The sequence below is a fragment of the Lissotriton helveticus genome, chromosome 4_1, assembly GCF_964261635.1.
Source record: "Lissotriton helveticus chromosome 4_1, aLisHel1.1, whole genome shotgun sequence".
Lineage (NCBI taxonomy): Eukaryota > Metazoa > Chordata > Amphibia > Caudata > Salamandridae > Lissotriton > Lissotriton helveticus.
In genome coordinates, this window is record NC_136063.1 from 801,377,358 (window position 1) to 801,395,974 (window position 18,617).

Sequence of the window (18,617 nt, forward strand, 5' to 3'; positions counted from 1 at the left end):
TCAAATGGAGGAGCTGCCCCTGCTGATCCTACTACCAACTACCATAAAGGGACATTTTATGAACAGTGTTAAAAGTCAGTGGTAAGTTCAGCTTTAAACAACTGAACTACAGGGAGACAGCAGGGGTTCAGGTCTCAGCTCAGGCACAGTGCCACCTTGGAAAGGGAAACTTTCCCCCAATGCATTTCCAGTTCCCCTACTGATAGTGTATTGGTCGTGCGCAAAATATACCTTCAATGCGATCAGCATCACTTATCTCATTGACTACAGCATTGTCATTTGTCATTTATTAATGATGAGAATCACTGAAGGATGTAATGACTACTCACATAAGTCGTGCACTTTGCTGAATCTGGAATATGATGGTGGAGTACTGCCAAATGAGGGCAAGTTCAGTGATCAAAGATGACAGATGAGGCAGAGGGCAGCTCGGGACACTGAACATTTTCTTGTTATCCATTTATTCAATTAATGATCCTTGTCTTAATTGAGTGCAGATATCCAGGTTTCAGGGTTAAATATGTTCAGGAAGGCCCAATGTTCCCTCACAAAGGTGGGATCAATGCCACGTTTTTGAATAAGCGCTGACTGTGTAGTTCATTCCGATTCGCATTCAATGGATGTAAACCTATCCCTTATGAATATTCTGAAAAGTAGGTCTGGGAGGTCAGATCCATGCAGAGAGGTTCAAGATAATGGCTGACTAACCAAATGAGTTCCATTTGGACTAATGGTATGAACATTTTCTCTTGGTGGAAATACAGAACATCTGGTATGAATCAAGCTCTCCTGGGTCTGTGTTTGAATGCCCTGTTATGTTATGTTATGTTAATGGCCTCTTATATAGCGCATGACTCATCCAGGGGCATCGCAGCTCTTACTTAGAGGAAAACCAGAGGGAAAAGTGATGTATCAATGCCAAAGAGGGTTAAAATAGGAAGGCTTTGAGTTGTTTTCTGAAAACCAGATAGGAGGTAGATTTACGCAAAGTCTCCGGTAGAGAATTCCAGTACTTGGGGGCAATATATGTTGTTATAGATTGTAATACAAATATTTATACAAGTGTAGCCTTCCTAAACCCACACAGACACCTGATGGGGGGATTCTTTTCCAAAAATAGAAAGGCTTTGCTAGAAACTTTGGTGTTCATCAAGGGTTCTAGGGGACCCAGGGAGCTTCTGCCTCAGTGGATTGCAATGATCAGCTCTGCAGGTCTTTTTCCACATTAGAATTCCCTGTCTCATCATTCCATTCAAACCTCGACTTCCTCTCTACTAACATGACTGTGGTCATGCCAGGAAACTAGACCATAAATAAACTGTTATGCCAATCAAACTAACCAGAGTTCAACCAGAGTTGATCTTAAGTAACACTTGTCAAAGGCCGTTATTGCTGATTCGAAGCTGATCCCTTTGTACAACAGGATCCAGATCTCCATAGGACAGAATATATTTCTGCACAAGTTCCTATGTTTGTAGCCCCTGGAATATATTTGGTTTTTATGCAATATTGTCTGCTCTGTGTACTTGTGTTTTCACTGATTTAATTTATGCCATGGCCTTTTTTTAAAGCATGGCACTGCTTCCGCAGGCCATTGCCATCCGGGCTGCATTGTTGGAAAGCAAACTTTGGTCACTAGCGAGAAGGAAGAGTCCAATTGAAAGCTGATGCCCGGAGGTACAGAAAGCACCTCCGGGTGCTGGTCCAGGATATCACGGAAAGAATATTATATATATATATATATATATATATATATATATATATATATATATATATATATATATATATATATATATATATATATATATATATATATATATATATATATATATATATATATATATATATATATTTCTTCAAGGTGCATAGATGTTGAGCAAAGAATAGTAATTATCTAATTTCCTCTTTGCATTCACTTCCTTGATATTTTGGTTTTAGATATTTTGCTCACAATGTTGGCCCACTTATTAGCCTTTGGTGATATTCCAGACTACAACCCATAAAAATCACTGCCATGCCTGTCTATTAGCCCAGTCTGATCCCTCACCAGAATAAAGCTTAAGAAAGTGCCCATTTAATACATATTTGTAATGTACAGATTTGATACCTCTATATTTCTTTTAGCCTGTCTGAAGCCCGTGTTCAGAATGCATCGTGAGGCCAGGTGTAAGATTGAAGTCACTACCATGCACGCCAGTGCTAGTCAGTGCTCACCACTGTCAGGCACTGGATGTTGTCTCTTCAGAAAGCGATCCCTGGCAGAAGCACCTTCCATCATCTGGGTGAGACCCCCAGGAAATCTCAGCTCTGTGTTGTGCCAGGCCCTGTAGCCGTCCTGCACCATGAGATTCTGGTGCCACACTGTAAGCCCCAGTACCTGATGCTGCACGACTGGTATAATGCCGCTCCAGCACCCCCAACACACATATATCTAGGGAAGTTGCAGCAGCAAACTGAGGATTGGGAAGGTAAAAAGGCCCAGGTGGCTAAGAACCAGTCTTACTCGCCCCCGAGGAAGGGTGGGTTGGTAATTCCCCATTTGACACACTATTATCAGGCTGCACAGCTTAAATATATGGTTGAATGGTCAAGATCCGAGTCTGAGAAACACTGGTGCTTGATAGACCAAGTGATAGCTGGGATTCACATTTGGAAGATACCCTGGCTTCCTAAACCACATAGACCAGTGGGGGGTATACATCTCCCCGGTGCTCCGGACAACAGTGAGCTCTAAACGGGTGGGAGACCTCTTTGACCTGGATGGCCTTCTGGACTTTGCCCAAATCCAATCGGACTATGGCATACCCACTAGGGCACAATGGCAATATCTAGCCATCAGTCACTGGGTCATGAAACCTCTTCACAAACCACATGCCCAGTCACACCTTTCAAGCAGTGGCTTATAAGAAGCTTCTATCAGATATATATGCATTCCTTAACACTACACAATGGAGGGTCCTATCCTCGGCATAGAGCGCGGATGCTCCTTCACTCCCAAGGAATGGGCAGACATCTTGCATCGGACCTGCACTTGTGCATGCAGTGCTGATGGTAAAGAAAGCCTCATTAAAATCACACATTATTAGTATTATACACCTGAGAGATTGGACAAGTGCAAACTGGGAGGGGACAATAGCTGTTGGGAGCAGTGTGGTCACCCTGGGACCCAAACACACATCCTTTGGCAATGCCCCAAACTGCAGAACTTTTGGTCAGAGGTACGGGTGAATATTAACGGGATGTACGACACGGACATACCACGCTTCCCGAGCTACATTTTGTTGGGACTCCCTAATGCACTCACCTTTCCCCTGAGGTCGTTGAGGGGCAAGGCCATCACTCTTGCACTTTGCGCAGCAAAACAAACTAAATTAGCTAGATGAGACATGGACACTGTCCTGTCGAAGGAAGTTGTCATGTCCGAGTTATCTAAGAGTGCTCCGCCTCACCAATAGGGGACAGCAGTGGGGGCTTCTAGCTAACTTCTAATTTGTACTCCAATATCACAGACCAGACTGCATCGTCGCATTTCTAGATGAGAACTGTCAACCGCACTACCCCTTTCCTCTCCAAAGTTTTTTTTACTATGTTGTGTTTTACTCTGTATTTCCCTCTCCCCTCCCATTATTCCTCCCCTGTCTTCCCCTGTTTGCCTCTTGTCCTGTGGTCACCTTACCCCACCGGCCAGTGGATGTAGTTGAGGGATGCTTTGTATTGTTGATATTTTCTTTCTTGAAAAAAGCCTAATAAAACTGATTTAAACCTAAACACTAAGTTCGAGCTACATGAGGTGTTGGATGCAATTCAATCTATTCCACTGTGTAAGGCCCCGGACCAGATGGGGTTCCTATGGAGCTCTATGAGGAGGGCATCAATTTCTGGGCACCCATAATCACGAATCTGTTAAACTGTGCTGTGGTCACCAAGCAGCCTAATTACTGGCACTCAGCTCCCAAGATCCCTGCTGTTACAGGTCAATCTCACTGATACACTCAACAGTTAAAATTGTTGATTGCTTTATTCTCAGTAGAATAGAAGCCTGGGCAGAAGAAACCAAGGCGATCCCCTGGGTGCAATATGGATTTAGAGAAAGTTTTGGTACCCTGGAACAGTGCCACAATTAACAACGATCATTAGTAAATATACTGTGGCAAAAGGGGTGGGGGGACTTGTACCTCTTCTTTTTCGACCTCAGTAGTACCTTCAATGGGATTAACCAAGTCAAACTATGGAACATTCTCAGATCCGTCTCACCAAGGATCTCGTTGAACTTCAAAGGGCACGGCATTGGGAGGTTTCTGCCTCACACAGGTTTGAGTCATGGGTGAATGCTCAAAATCAGTTTCTGCCTCACAGGTTTGAGTCAAGGGTGTGTCCTGAGGCTGGTACTGTTTCTGTGGTATATCATTGGCCTGAACGCTTCTTTCATATCCTCGGGGAAGGACCTGCCGAATATTCATTCACCCCAGACCCGGCCCTACTGTATGCTGAGGATGCCATTCTGCTCTCCTGCACCCCCAATGGTTTAATTGATAACTTTGTGCAGTTCATGGATAAGTTTAACCTAGAGGTCAGTATTTAAAAAACTAAATACATGGTTTTCAGTCAGAGAACAAGGGATACTGGTCCCATGTGCATCAAGGGGAAGCACGTAGAGTTGGTAAACGATTTCCTGAAGCTAGATGTAATATTTGATTCCCTAAGCACATAGCTGCCTTGCCTCTCCAACAGATGCCTGGGCTTTACTTGTTCAGTGAATGTGCTGTTTAATCTTGCCAACCATGCAGCCAGAAAACCAATTTAGCCCCTCTTGGAAATTTATTAACTTTAATGTCTACCTGTCTTGACTTGACTTACGGGGCAGGTATCTGAAGCTATTGTGATGTCACAAAACTGCACATAAAAGAATAACTTTGGTAAGCGCTTATTATGTCTTCCATCTTCCACGCCTCATTTCTTTACTCATGAGCAATTAGGTACAACTTATGTAGAAGACCGAATTAATTTAGCATCTTTCCTACTTTGGATATCAATATGGGGTAATAAACACACCACCCTTAACCAAGACATTATATCTGATCGTATGTCATGTGATAGGGGCCACATGATTCCATGGCTTCAACATATTAGGAATGCCTCTAAGGCCATCGGCAGCCCTGACCTGTACAGGTCACCTTATCTGCTAAAAAAATGATAGATATCTGCAGGGTGAAAATTATATTTGCCCTTTTCTAATGAGACCAGAGAAGTGAAGGAATTATGCAAACATGTGTTGCACATTTATTCAATCCCTCAGACAAGCAATGGCATTGAGCCATTCTTGGTTGGGAACCTATGGGATAAATTGCTCCTCACAAAATGTCAGCAGGGACGATTACACGTTTGTTGTGTGTCCACCATGGACAATATGATACTGCATCAGTTCTGGTTTGACCCTGTGACGAGACTTCGGTACAGTCATTGGCTCACTTTGTTTTCTTTTGTAAATATTATGTACCTTTTATGAAGACATTTTCAATACCTCTTTTTAAGTCTAACAGATTTTATCAATGTAAACCAGCCTTGTACTTGTTACACATCCTTCAAATCAGTTTGTGTGCAACTCTGTGGAGTGTTTTTTTGAAAGCTGCTTTTTTCAAATGCTATCAACTCAAACTTTGAATTTGTATTTTAAACTTGTAGTATATGATACTGATATTTTTAATCAACACCAATAAGCTTTGCATTTTTAAGATAGGTCATCAAACCAACCTGTATGCCTTAAAAAATGGTTTGATATTATTGTTAATTGTAATTGGTAATTCTCTTCAACATGGTATTACCTTTATAATGTTTTTTGAATGTTCAAGTGCTTTAATGATTGTTTTTGAATGATCAAATGAAGCTTACTGATCAATTGATTAAACAAAAATACTTTCAAGCTGCGTAAACGTTACACATTTTTTGTGCATGCATAATTCCCCACCTACTAGAAATTGTGCATGCATTAATTTTGAATTTTTCAATAATTCATAAAATACTGACTTTCTTAGGTTTTTGAAATTCTCCTGGAAAAATGTGTGAATTTCTAAAAAGTGAGAAATCGTCTTCAAATGCAGGAGCATTGTAGCCCTTTGGTATTTAGGTTTGGAGAGGTTTTTTTCAGAGAATGGTATTTGTTGGCTACGTTGCAAATATCTGATAGAGGATCATATACATCACAGATAATTTAGTGTTATACCATGAAGGTTGTACAATAATAATAGTAATAATAATAATAATAATAAAGCAGAGGTAATAAGCTGTGGCTAAAGTTCGTTTATGGAAAATACAAAAAGTAGAAGTGAAAAAGTTGATTTTACCGACGTTTGTGAATTGTACTTTGATATAATTAACCCTTATCCTAATTCCTGTTACTCCTTCCTTAATCCTAATCTTATTTTATTTTCTCTTACACCTTCCAATCTCTACTAGTTTACGGACAGGTCAGTGCTCCCATACCATCTCCTATGCAACCATTCTTCTTACACCATCACTTATAGCTCAGTACTCTAACTATAACCCTTACCCAAACCCTTAACCTAAACTTAGCCCCATAATTTACCCATACCCTAACCCCACTCTTAACACTAACCCCATCACCTTTCTTTATAAAGTCCCTTACAGTACCCCTTGCTTTAACCATGACCCAACTCAAACTCTAATCCTAACCCAACCCCTGAAGTTAAGAAATACCCAATCGCTTACCCAATCTCTAACTTGTACTCTAACCCGAACCTTAGCTCTCACCCCTACCCAAACTCTAGCCTGTACATTTCACCTTACATCTCACCCTCACACCATAACTTATTGTAACCTTCCCCATGCCCCCAGTGATTTTGCATTAAATCCTTTCTAAGATGATACTAGTCATTTTTTAGATATAAATGAAAAAACGAAGTGCACATAAAATACCATTGATAAGAATATATATGCAACACAGTAAATGCTGTGCTTTGCACTATTCCCGAAAGCACTTTCTAAGACCCTTGCTATGCATAACGTTCCCTTTCTAGGTAGACAATTCACAAAGAATGGTTAAAAATGCAGAAATGCAACCATCCTAATTTTCTTCCTACATTTTGTCCTCGGTTAATTCCAGTTTGGAAACAAAATGGAGTTTGCACACAAATCAGGAATGCAACGTGTGTAGTAATGCATAACTGCAGGTTTAACTTTTTTTTACTAGAAAATAATTTAACTAATGAAGAGAACCCTAGGCCCACTCCCCAGTAAATATGGTCGTCTTTATGTGCCTTTCACACTCAATTTAAACATATGCTTAAGCTTTTACCATGGTATGTATAATCGTGCTAAGTGGGTTGGTTAAATCTTTGGGAAAGTTTGTGACTAACCACAAAGTTAAGACCTCGTGATAATTCACTAGCATTTTAATGCCCTCCACCCAATCCCTCCTCTAGGAGACCCATATTCCTACCTCCAGTACAGCTTTTCAATTCAATTCAATTCAATCTTTATTTAGGCCCTTTGAGCCATAAAAGATGCATTAATAAGACACACACAATACAATCAATACAGGAGATAATTACGCTCTTACAGATAAAACTACAGTACAGCTTTTAATACTGTGGAATATCTTCCAGGCTCGTGTATTTACCATGATTGTAAGTTCCATCAGCAGGACCTTATGTCAAGCAATGCTAGTGTAGGAAACCTGACTTTTGTACCCAGAAATTGCGTTTTTTGAGCACCTAGACATGTTTGGATGTAGTGCCAACCCTTAGTTATTTAACTCTAAAAAATTCCCTTACTGCCTGCATAAACAGTGAAAGTGATTGTAACAGTAACTGACTATACAAAGGCGATGTGATAGCAATGCATGCTGATGGCATTTAGAAACATGAGGATCTGTGCATAATTTGCAAATTAATACTTCACAGTGATTTTCTTCAAAATATCCCTCTGACTTAAAGAAGTGTTCACATAGTTTATCAAATTACATTCTTAAAATTGATTCAGTTTATTAAATATTTTCAAATTCGCTTATTTTAGTAACTTAAAATAACTACAAAATCATTCTTAATTAAATCACATTATCAAAATAGTTTATTTCAGGAACCAAAAACAACTACAAAGCATTCTTAATGTGTCCCTTTTGTGTATAATAGATATAAACACCAGAGACTGCAAACAATCTAACACAATGGCCTTGAATAAGCCAAATTTGTGAAACCACTATCAAATGTATGTGGAGAACCAGAATACTGTATATGTGTGCTCAGCTGGAACTCTGATTCTGCTCAAGGAAAGCACGTCCTCCATGTCTCTAACATTGCTAAACAACAAACCCAACAACAGTAGTCACTGCGCAGAGCAAAAACTTGAATCCAAAGTTTGGCAGCCAAAATACAGAGGGACTAACCAGAACCAACCAAGCTGAGGTCACAGGCACCACACTGGATGTAGCTGAAATCTGGTAATGTTTACACTCATAGCTGCTTATGGGATGTGGCTGTAGATTTGCTGTTCTTTAGTTATCTAGAGCATAGTTTGAAGCCCCCCAGCATTGTGTACCAGACGCCTTTACAATGATAGAGTAAATATACTCAGCAGGGTGGAATACATATAGATGCAGGTGCAACAGTGACTGCAGCAGGATATAATATACACAATGTCAAAAATACTACCAATAAATGGACACTGGGTGACATGCGACCAGGGGTTTCAGCCCAGTAACCACTGTATGTAAGTTGAGTTATATGGTGAGAGTATGGATGCAGTCAGTATCCGCCCTCCGATGGTGAACTTCGGTGCAGGGGTGGCCTAGGCCTGTCAAATGTTTTCACAGGCTGTCCAATTGTGTGCATAGGTAGGCTTTTAATTCTAACTTATTTGGCTAAATCGAGGCTTATAGCAGGGCTGGACTGGGAACCCAAAGAAGCCCAGGCAATTTTGTCAGACTACCTGCCCTCCCTCCCCAGAGGTGGAGAGGGGGTGCTGCAAGTATGAAGGACTGCTACTTTTGTTACTCGGGGCCGATACTGTAGCACAGCTGCAAAATCGGCCCCCAGTAACAAATCTGGCCCCCACCACTTTAAAACTGTGCCCCACCCTTCCAGCCTCCCGCGGAAAGGCCCGATGCCCGCTATGGCAAGTCTGGCACTGGCTTATAGGGAAATTGTTCCAAGAGTTGATATTATTTTGTGAATATAAAAGACCAAGTTTAAATTTAGGATAGATCGATTTGAGTTTTGAACAAATATATTGTAGGTACCCAGGTGAACTTTGTTAATGTTCATAAACAAAAATGATTCATATAGTTAGGATTCATGGTTTCTCTTGGGATCTTAGGTAGCCAAGGACAATCCATTAGAAACATGATATAGAGACCGCAGACGCTTATTAAGAGTTGGCAGTGTACTCTGATGCCCTCACTTCTAGCTGCACCGTTTCATGTTTGTCCTTAATTAGTGAATACTAAATGTAAATAAGTTAAACGAGTCTGATGGCCTAAAGACAGTTCTCACTGGTGGTCCTTCATCTATGTGTGCATTAGTACTGAGCCTTCACAAAAAACATTCCAACAATTTAGCACATCAGGAAAATGTACTGGCTTGTACCCAGATGGAGAGCATGAGAAATATTTAAGATGGTAGAGCAGTTTCCTCTCAGTTGCCTGGAGGCCACTTGTCATTATAGCATGAGTGTAGAAATAAAAATGTACATAATGCTTCAATATCTCCCTCTTTTCAATTCCTCGTCTTGTTCTAAGCCAGTGAACACAGAACATCCCAAAAGCATTACAACAAGACATGTAATGAAGTAACTTGATCAATAAAAGGACATAAGCAGTTTAGCAGCTGCCTTGTGTACAACTAGACAACTAGATCCGAGGCAGAGGATGTTCTACACTCCACCAGGGTTCAGCCCAGCTCACTATGGAAGTATCTGTGAGACAACCAAAGAAACAGCCCCTAGAAATAATATGTCTCCAGTAATTGGGTTTCAGTCTTTTAATCAGCACCAGAAGCACTGGGCAGACACCACCCACAGCTCAATTGAGAACACTCTGACATTAATGGGGAATGCCAGCATGCTTATTTACAGCCTGTTGTCTCAGATCTTCATGTCACCATATTTTATGGTGGGGCTTGTTTAGGATCTGTTTGATCTCAAAGGCAGAACGAGTGTGCTCCTCACACCAACAGTAACAAATTAGATCAGTAACAGATTAGCAACAGAGGCAGAGTCCCTGCTCAAATCATGGTGAACATTATGGCGATGAAGAAAACCATGTAGTAGGGATGTTGTAATAAAAGTTACATGGACTGGAACTTAAGGTAAAAATGTGAAGCTATCTGAGGAGCATACATGGCTAAAGCCACACCGAATTTTAATAAAGAGATCAATTTACCTTTAAAAATAACTATTTTTTGTGAATAAGTAAAGTCATTATGTAATATACTACTGAGGCGTAAGTTAAGGCATTTCTTGATGGTCACGGGTACATAGTGAGAAAAATTCAAGTTTTTCTTCAGAATGAAACACTATTTTGCCTTTAAAATAAAGACTTTAATAACTGTAAAAAAACACTCACTGAATGAACGCTCGAAATCAGAATTATGCATTTTAAATACACCACTTTAATGACTCAGTTGGAAAACAAATCTGTGGTTGCCGTGCACAGTATTCATATGTTGTGACTTTATCAATCCACATTCATATTTGTTCTAATGCTGAAGTGTCCAACAATCCTGCCCTATGCACATCGTGGGAGATGACACAGAAATTCCAATGCTTCTGTGGTGCATGTAAAGTACAGTGAGGCATGCTTATAAAAATGCAATAAAAGATTCATTAAAAAAAACTTGTCCTCAAAAAGTCGACACTGTCCTTGACAGAAAGAAACATGGCCACACTGGTGATTTAATGGTGGGACATACTCAGAAAAGTAAGAGAATGATGCGAGATGTACACAGGTAAGTTGCCCAAAAGTAATGGGACATAGATAAGTAATGCATTGAAAGTATGGTTTGGATGCCACTGAGATACTGTCTGCATTGTGATTTTTAAATTGTTGGAAATGTACAATGGAGTAATTGTCATTACTCTTTTATGCAGGGGTTTTATTCGTCTAGCTGAGAATCTTTGTGGGAGATTGTATATATATTTTTTTGTCCTGAAGAGGTGGTAATATATCATAAGAGCCACCGAAACACATCAACATAGTTTTATATTATGCAGGATACGCTACACATTGTTCTAAGATAGATGATTTGTAGCGAGATACATGACGTATTACTTTTTTGAGTTTACAGCGGGCCAGCAACATTGGAATTGATTTATGTGTACCGTCTTGTGTTTTCTGCCCTGTTTTAAATGTATTGCATGAAATGACTTTCTATTGCTAGATTAACTTTTGCACTGTATTGTAGGGAAAGGAGTCGTTCTATGTACAATTGATATTTTGAACTGTACAGCCTGTATTTTATAATATTGCATGTTTTAATGCTTGAAAAGTTTACTTGTTAACAAAAGTTATGAGTAGTTGTAAATGGATTATCACATGCTACTCTTGATATAATTAAAAGTCCTGTGTACATTCAATGTGGATGTGGTACTTATTTGTGATTGAAAAAATCTTTGCGAGATCTATGTGTGCTTGATTGATTTCCCAAGGGGAGAAATGTTTTACTGCTTTTACTGTGCTCTGCCCCCTTGGTTTGTGGAGTCCCTCTCCTGTCAAGTAAAACTAATTTTATATTACCTGCAGACCCATCCTCCCTGTTCCAGTCCTTACTCTATTATGTTGCCCCCCCTTCTCGAGCCAGCTTCCTTTCTCCAAGCACACATGAAGAACATACTAAAAGTAGCCCTTGGCTACAAAAACGTCGTTCACTGACAGTATAATATTAAATCAGAGGAGGACGTTTATTTTCATGATTAAAGGCTATCCTGAACATAGAGTGGAAGGATATTGACAGGTCAACTTTTCCATGATTTTTAGGAAATATATATAGTCAACAAAATGTGATGATGATTTCCCCCATACTCCCATGGTGAAGAGTATATTATACAGTATGGCATCTTCTTCCATGGAGTGAAAGGAGGCGCGATTACCAGACCCAGTAAACAAGAATGTATGAATTTCTTTGAAAAGGGCATATACAGCATCACACTTTGTCATCAGAGCAGCATCGTATGCAACTTATGCAGTGAAGTCTTTGCCGAGACATTGTTCCTTCAAAGACAGTCTATGCGGTGGGTTTAGGACCAGTGAAGACTCTTTTGTCCGTGGGCAATTTGCCTAGAATGTCTGCGAGCGCTGAAAAATTATGTCTCCAGAATGCCCAGAACCGGCCACTGAAAGCATGACTACCTGCCTCCTGTAGTGGCGGGCAGGTTGTTGAAGTTTTATGACAAATGGGGTCTGTAAATAAAGGGAAAGTGAGATTTTTCTGTTAGGAAAATTGGCTATTCTATAGAGTTCGAAAATCTGCCTTTAGTTCCATTTTTTCGACAGACCCGTCTGCTGAAGTCAGATATCAAAATTAATTAATTAATTGGGGAATAACAGATCTAGTAGAGAAAGGAGCAGGGATAGAGGTTCAAATGCAGAAAGAAATAATCACACTTATTCCTTAGTCTTTCTGGTGACCAACGAAGATGGAACCTTCTGTCCTTTTTTGGATTTCAAATTTGTGAATCACTTTGTACTCTACGTAACATTCAAGATGACTACAATCCAAACTGTGATCTCAGGATTTTGAGAGATTTCCTAGCAATGCTCAATCTTAAGGATTCATATTTTCATGTGCCGATCTATCTAAAGAGTCAAGTATTTCTGGCCGCCAAATCTAGTTCAAAGCTCTGTCCTTTCGTCTAGCCTCAGCCTTTGGGGTTTACGAAGCCATTTGTTCCAGTAGTGACATTCCTACACATGAAAGGTAATGAAATGTTCCCATATCTAAATGACTGGCTAATATCTGCCTCTTCTTTTGTTAAGACAGATTAAGACAGAGAACAATGAGAAGAGGGTTTGTAACTTCCCTCAACACCTCAGCCTTCTCAGCAACTGGAAGAAATCCAGCCTTGTTCCGCAATAGGAGAAACTGTTCATTGGGCACCGTTCAACACAGTGTAGGATCTTTAAAACATCATCATACAATTCCGAAATAAAATCATTAAACCTTTCTTCGGACCATATATCCTACTCATATCCTGCACACAGGTACATTTTTGGGTACTAATCACATTTCAAATATTCTTTGACTTTTTGAATAAATCTCCCCAGAGCACAAGCTATATCCAGATTCCTCATTTCTAGTAAACGTTCTGCCGCCTTTGCCCTGTTATTGTGCTGTACTTTTTAAAAAATTGGACATAAAATATCTTTCCGTATATCTAAAACCATTTGACAATCCAATAAAATATGTAAAATATCACACGTTGTCCCCAGGGTTAGTACCTAGTTTATATCAAACGCAAGGCCCAGAAACATGGAATATCCAGCTTTACTGTCAATATTTACATTTCTAAGAAATTAGGCTACCTCTTTAATATGGGGAAAAATTAATTAGGCTTTGACACCATGGAAAAGATGAGGTCAATCAAAACACACCCATGTGTGCTGCGTTAACGCACTCTGGAGTAATGACATGAGGACAGAAAGGAAACTGTTATGTTAAAAAATAATTTATCGGATATGTTTTAGAAAATACGTAATAACACACATTTTTTAAAGGTGGGGTACACCTTTATATTTGTTGGTGGGACCGATGCCAGGGTTGCGCGCTGAAGGCATACTGCATTTCAAAGTTTCATTGATTAACTGACATTTTGACTGATGAAATATTTGTACTGCTAGTGCAAGTGAGTCTGGTAAAACGTGACTGTCCTAAAACCACAGCAAGGCTTGTTACTCACCAAACCTCTTGTAACCAAAGGACTGCACCTCCTCCTCTTCTGCAAAGTCGTCTGCAAGAAAGAAGGAAAAGTGTCAGATTATAGAAGACTGGATTCACGCGCCAAAGAAGGTCCATTTATTTTGTTGTGAATGCCATCAGCTGGGTCACTTCATGACTGACCTTGGCATGACTTTCCATGACCTTCTTGTCAAGTATAATGTGAGCAGTGGGTTACTATATCAAGCATTTGCAATGCAATCGGTCTCGCCTATGGGACCTTATATGTATTTAGCTATGCAGCATATTAGCCTTGGTGCTGAATCATCTGCTGTTCTTTAACATGGAGGGAAAGTAAGCACTAAACTGCATGGCATGCCAGGTATGGGAACACATGAAGAAAAATATTGCCTTTCAGTGGGAAATGGTGTAGTCCAAAGCTCTGTTTTTAATATAAAAGCAGGGCCTTCGGTGGTCATATCGCTGAAAATACAAGATTTGAAAAAGATATTATTGTCTACGGGTACTCGTGGAAGACAATTTCTATGGACTGGAACCTAGAGAATGCTAAAGTGGTTATGGTATTTTACTGACCTCTGCTGGTCGTTTTCTACCAAGAAAGTTAAATAGAGGCAGTTGCCAGAAAAATAAATTAAAAAAAGAAAGTCCCTCAGCAGAAAGCAATTCTGGTATTTTACTGACCTCTACTGGTCGTTTTCTATCAAGTCCTTTAAATAGAAGCAGTTGAACAAGCAGAAAGCAATTCTGGTATTTTACTGACCTCTACTATTAGTTTTCTATCAAGACAGTTAAATAGAGGCAGGCGAACAGGAAAAAAAGGCCCTAAGCGGATTCGGACGAGTCCTAGGGCTGATCTCCAGAGCCCACAAGTGCATACACATATAAGTATATACTAAAGTATATAAAAGAGGTCTTGAATGCTCGAATTTAAAAATAGCAAAGACTCCAATCGCTGAATCACTATGTCCACCCTATCATAGAGGACCAACAATCTTGCACCATTCAAACATTAAATGGTAGGAAAACAAAATGTTCTCAGAAATATGAAAGGGAATACAGAACTTAGGGAATATATTACTATCTTTGCCACATTTTCTCTTTAAAAAGTCCCTTATTTGGAAGAATCAATTATAGGAATTTTAGACATGAAGCAACTTAACTCAAGACTCCTAAATGCCTTCTGTGAATACCGAAAGTCTTGAAGTTAGGATTTTTCTCAGTTTAGGACTCCTAAAGTTAGGAGTCCTAACTTTACTACTCCTAAACTGAGAAAAATCCTAATTCCAATTCTTTCGGTCTTCACAGAAGGCATTTAGGAGTCCTAAAGTTAGGAGTCCTAACTTTATTACTCCTAAACTGTGAAAAATCCTAACTTTAAGACTTTTGGTATTCACAGAAGGCATTTAGGAGTTCTAAAGTTAGGACAAAATGAGTAAGTACCTTCTGTGAATACCCAAATGGTAGTAAGGATTTTGTCTAAAGTTAGTTCTGTGAATCGGGCTCTATGAGGGTAGGAGATATTTGCGAGGGGAATCATATCAAATCCTTTTCAAACCTTGTAGAAACATTTGAGCTTAATAAAACTAAATTTCCCAATTTTATAAATATTTGTACATGAGACATACACTGAATGTCATATTTACTTACATTTCATGCAACGCAGGGCAGCAAGTAATGTAGCTGTGCTACGTTGCATGAAAGGGAGACAGCAGATAAGTGCCATATCTACTAAGATATGGTGCATTTCTGCTGTCTCCTAGCACTGGTGTGTTGTATACAGCCTAGCGCCAACGCAGGCACCCTTGCAGCATGGGGCAAGGAAGTCTGACTTACAGGCAGGATTGCTTTTTTGCAGGAAGATATACCTGCCTGCACAAAAACAATCCTTAAAGGCAGTGGTTAATTGGTAAAAAATAAAATAATAATAATAATAAGTGCACTACCCATTGCCCCTGCCATCTCTACCAATGACATTACCATCACAACGACTAAGCATCACACTCCTACATGTGTGACAAATCAGACTATTCCATGCCCCAAAGCTATAAGAAAAGCTTGGGCAGCAGGTATTAGCCATTTGTTTTATGTATATTGAACTAATAAACAACTGTTGTTGTGCTCATCTGTAAATTAGACAGACAGCGCCATCATGTGGCAGACTGTCATAAGCGAAGGTGTTGACAATTAAGTGCTGATGATGAGCATCGGAACACACCGGCTCAAATTAAGCACCGCTCAAAGGCATTTCCTCTTTCAATGCATGCTTAGCATACATAGAAAGTGGACAAACTGAGGAGAAATAAAGATATTCTCCTTGTTAAGCCTGCTTCAGGAAAGCGTCGCTTTTTGACATACTTAGTAAATCTGGGAATGTGCCAAACTCCATGGATGGTTGCATGGGAACGCCCATGTCCCCTCGTGGAACACCTCCCTAAAGCAAATTAATGCAAGGTAGTGCTATGCTATGCTATTACTTTTTGGCAAAAATCCCACACAAAGCAACTTAAATCAGATTCGCTCGACTCTGCAAATCACAAATAACAATTTGCATTGTTGATAGAGTCCATGATGTTAGTAATCTGCTTGTAAATGATTCTTAAGTAACTAAAGTCGAAGTCCTTCATTATATAGTCCATTAGAGGTTAAAATAATGCTGAATCCTCTAGAGGGGAAAACATATTGCAAATATATAACTGCTTGATCAACAACACACCTGACCACTTGGAAGAGTTGAGGGAGACATGGGATAAAAAGTGGAGCCTCTTAGATAAGAGCCACTAGAAAGAGGTAGTAAAATGGCTGCATGTACACCAGAGATTCCAAACACGTTATGGCATACCCAGATATATGTACAAAACCTACTAAATGCCCAAGTGCTTCTGGTGGACGGGCGATTACCCTTCCTAAACTCCCCTAGATTTAGATATGTGACAGGAGACTTCTTCCACTTATCATGGTCTTGCCTAATAATTCAGAAATATTGATCATCCGTAGCAGGGATGTTGACCAAAGTAATACAGGTTCCCATCAAGCTGTCCCAAACATTAGGCTAGTAGAAGAGGGGTCTTCAAGATATGCTAAAATCTTAATCGGGCTAGGATTCTGCTTACAAAAAGGCAACATACACAAATATTGGGTATCCCAAAGGCCCCATCAATGAGGGAACAGCTACAAGGAATGTATAGGTGTGCTATTATGTAAAAAGGGAGTTATTTAGCACGAGGCTGTCCACACAAGCTTTTGAGGGGCAAGGATATATAGAATTATAGATGGGTAAAAGTGAATTATGGGGATGTGTTTCAACGAATGTTGTTTCACCTGAATGACATTAAAAAAGACAACGACAGCGATGCTCGACTTGTCTAGGATGTCTCTCAGAACACCAAGTTGAAAAACATGCCCCTAATTCACTTTTTACCCATTTATAAGTGTATGTTATGTATAGCCCCCCAAAATCACCTGCCCCTGGTTTGAACTGATACGCTGAGGCAAAGGCGTAATCAGAAGCCATATATACATGACCTCTCTGCCCTTTCCCAAAAAATAAAAATAAAATACCTTACCTGTCACCCCAAAGCAAAACTATCACCTTCACTGCATTCCTTCCCCTTCCTGCTGCTGTGCTCTCTGCTTCCGTTCACAGCAGGCAGGCAGCTCAGCGCTGATAGGCTCTCAGAGAGCCCTGTGAGCCTGGCCTATAAGGCCTTTATAAGGTAGCAACAGTGGGTAACAAACAGGCTTTGTTATCAACTGTTGTACGTCATAGCAGTGACTCATCAATTTCAAACACGGATATAAACAACATTGGATCTCTACTAGAGCCAAATATTACATTACATTTGAATCTAAGTGTATAAAAACACACATAGTACTGACACACCGGTGGAAACATTGACATAAACAATGCTTGTTGTACAGATGTGAGAATAGTAAGGTGTCAATATATACAGTGTCATTGTTACTTGATTTTGACAATGAAAACCTAATAAAACGATTAATAAATAAGTTCGGAAATATTTTTGAGTTTTTATTCTAGCATTCGATCCCTTTGATTTGGACGTACTTGTTTCCTACATTAATTGCATGTCATTCTCTATAGATGTGATTTCTGAGATGTCTTTCACAAACCACTACAATTTAATAATTTAAAAAATATCCCATGTATGCAAGCCGTTTGATCCAGTTCTTCTGAGTCATGCCAAGTTCATTCAGGAAGTGCTGTGTCTCCTGGTTTAGGTTGAACATTCACTTGTATCTTGAAACTTCAATATATCTTGCACCCCACAATTTGAGTAGATATGTCCGCCTTTGATGCAGATTTATTCAAAGTCTTTGTGAATCGGCCCTATATTTTGCAAGTGCAGCATCAAACTAACAAAGTAATTCTCTAATTTATACTTTGTAGAAAAAATTATTTCAAGAAAAAGTCATCAGAAGAGAAGATCTGGCATCAACAGGAAGATTCAATGTAGGGAGCTGTTGTCGCATTAAATGTATCTAGTTGTGTGGTGGGGGTGCATCAGCCAAAGAAGTCTGAAATGTAACCTTTCAAGAGCTGTAGGAGTTGGAAGTTCCACCAGATATTTAGGGCCAGATGTACGACGCTTTTTAGCGTGCTTAAATGGGTCTCAGACCCATTTGCGCACGCTAAAAAGCATGGGCCCATGTACAAACAGTATTTTGCGACTCGCAAACAAATTGTGACTCGCTAAA

General features: G+C 39.7%; 1 protein-coding gene across 1 annotated transcript in view; it reads right to left on the reverse strand.

Annotated features, from left to right (window-relative positions):
* COLEC12 (collectin subfamily member 12) overlaps positions 1–18,617 on the reverse strand; it is a 585,337-nt gene that overhangs the window by 537,148 nt on the left and 29,572 nt on the right. Inside the window, exon 2 of the mRNA XM_078687450.1 lies at positions 13,906–13,956. Coding sequence (XP_078543576.1) covers positions 13,906–13,956 — 51 coding nt within the window. The remainder of the gene's footprint in view (positions 1–13,905; positions 13,957–18,617) is intronic.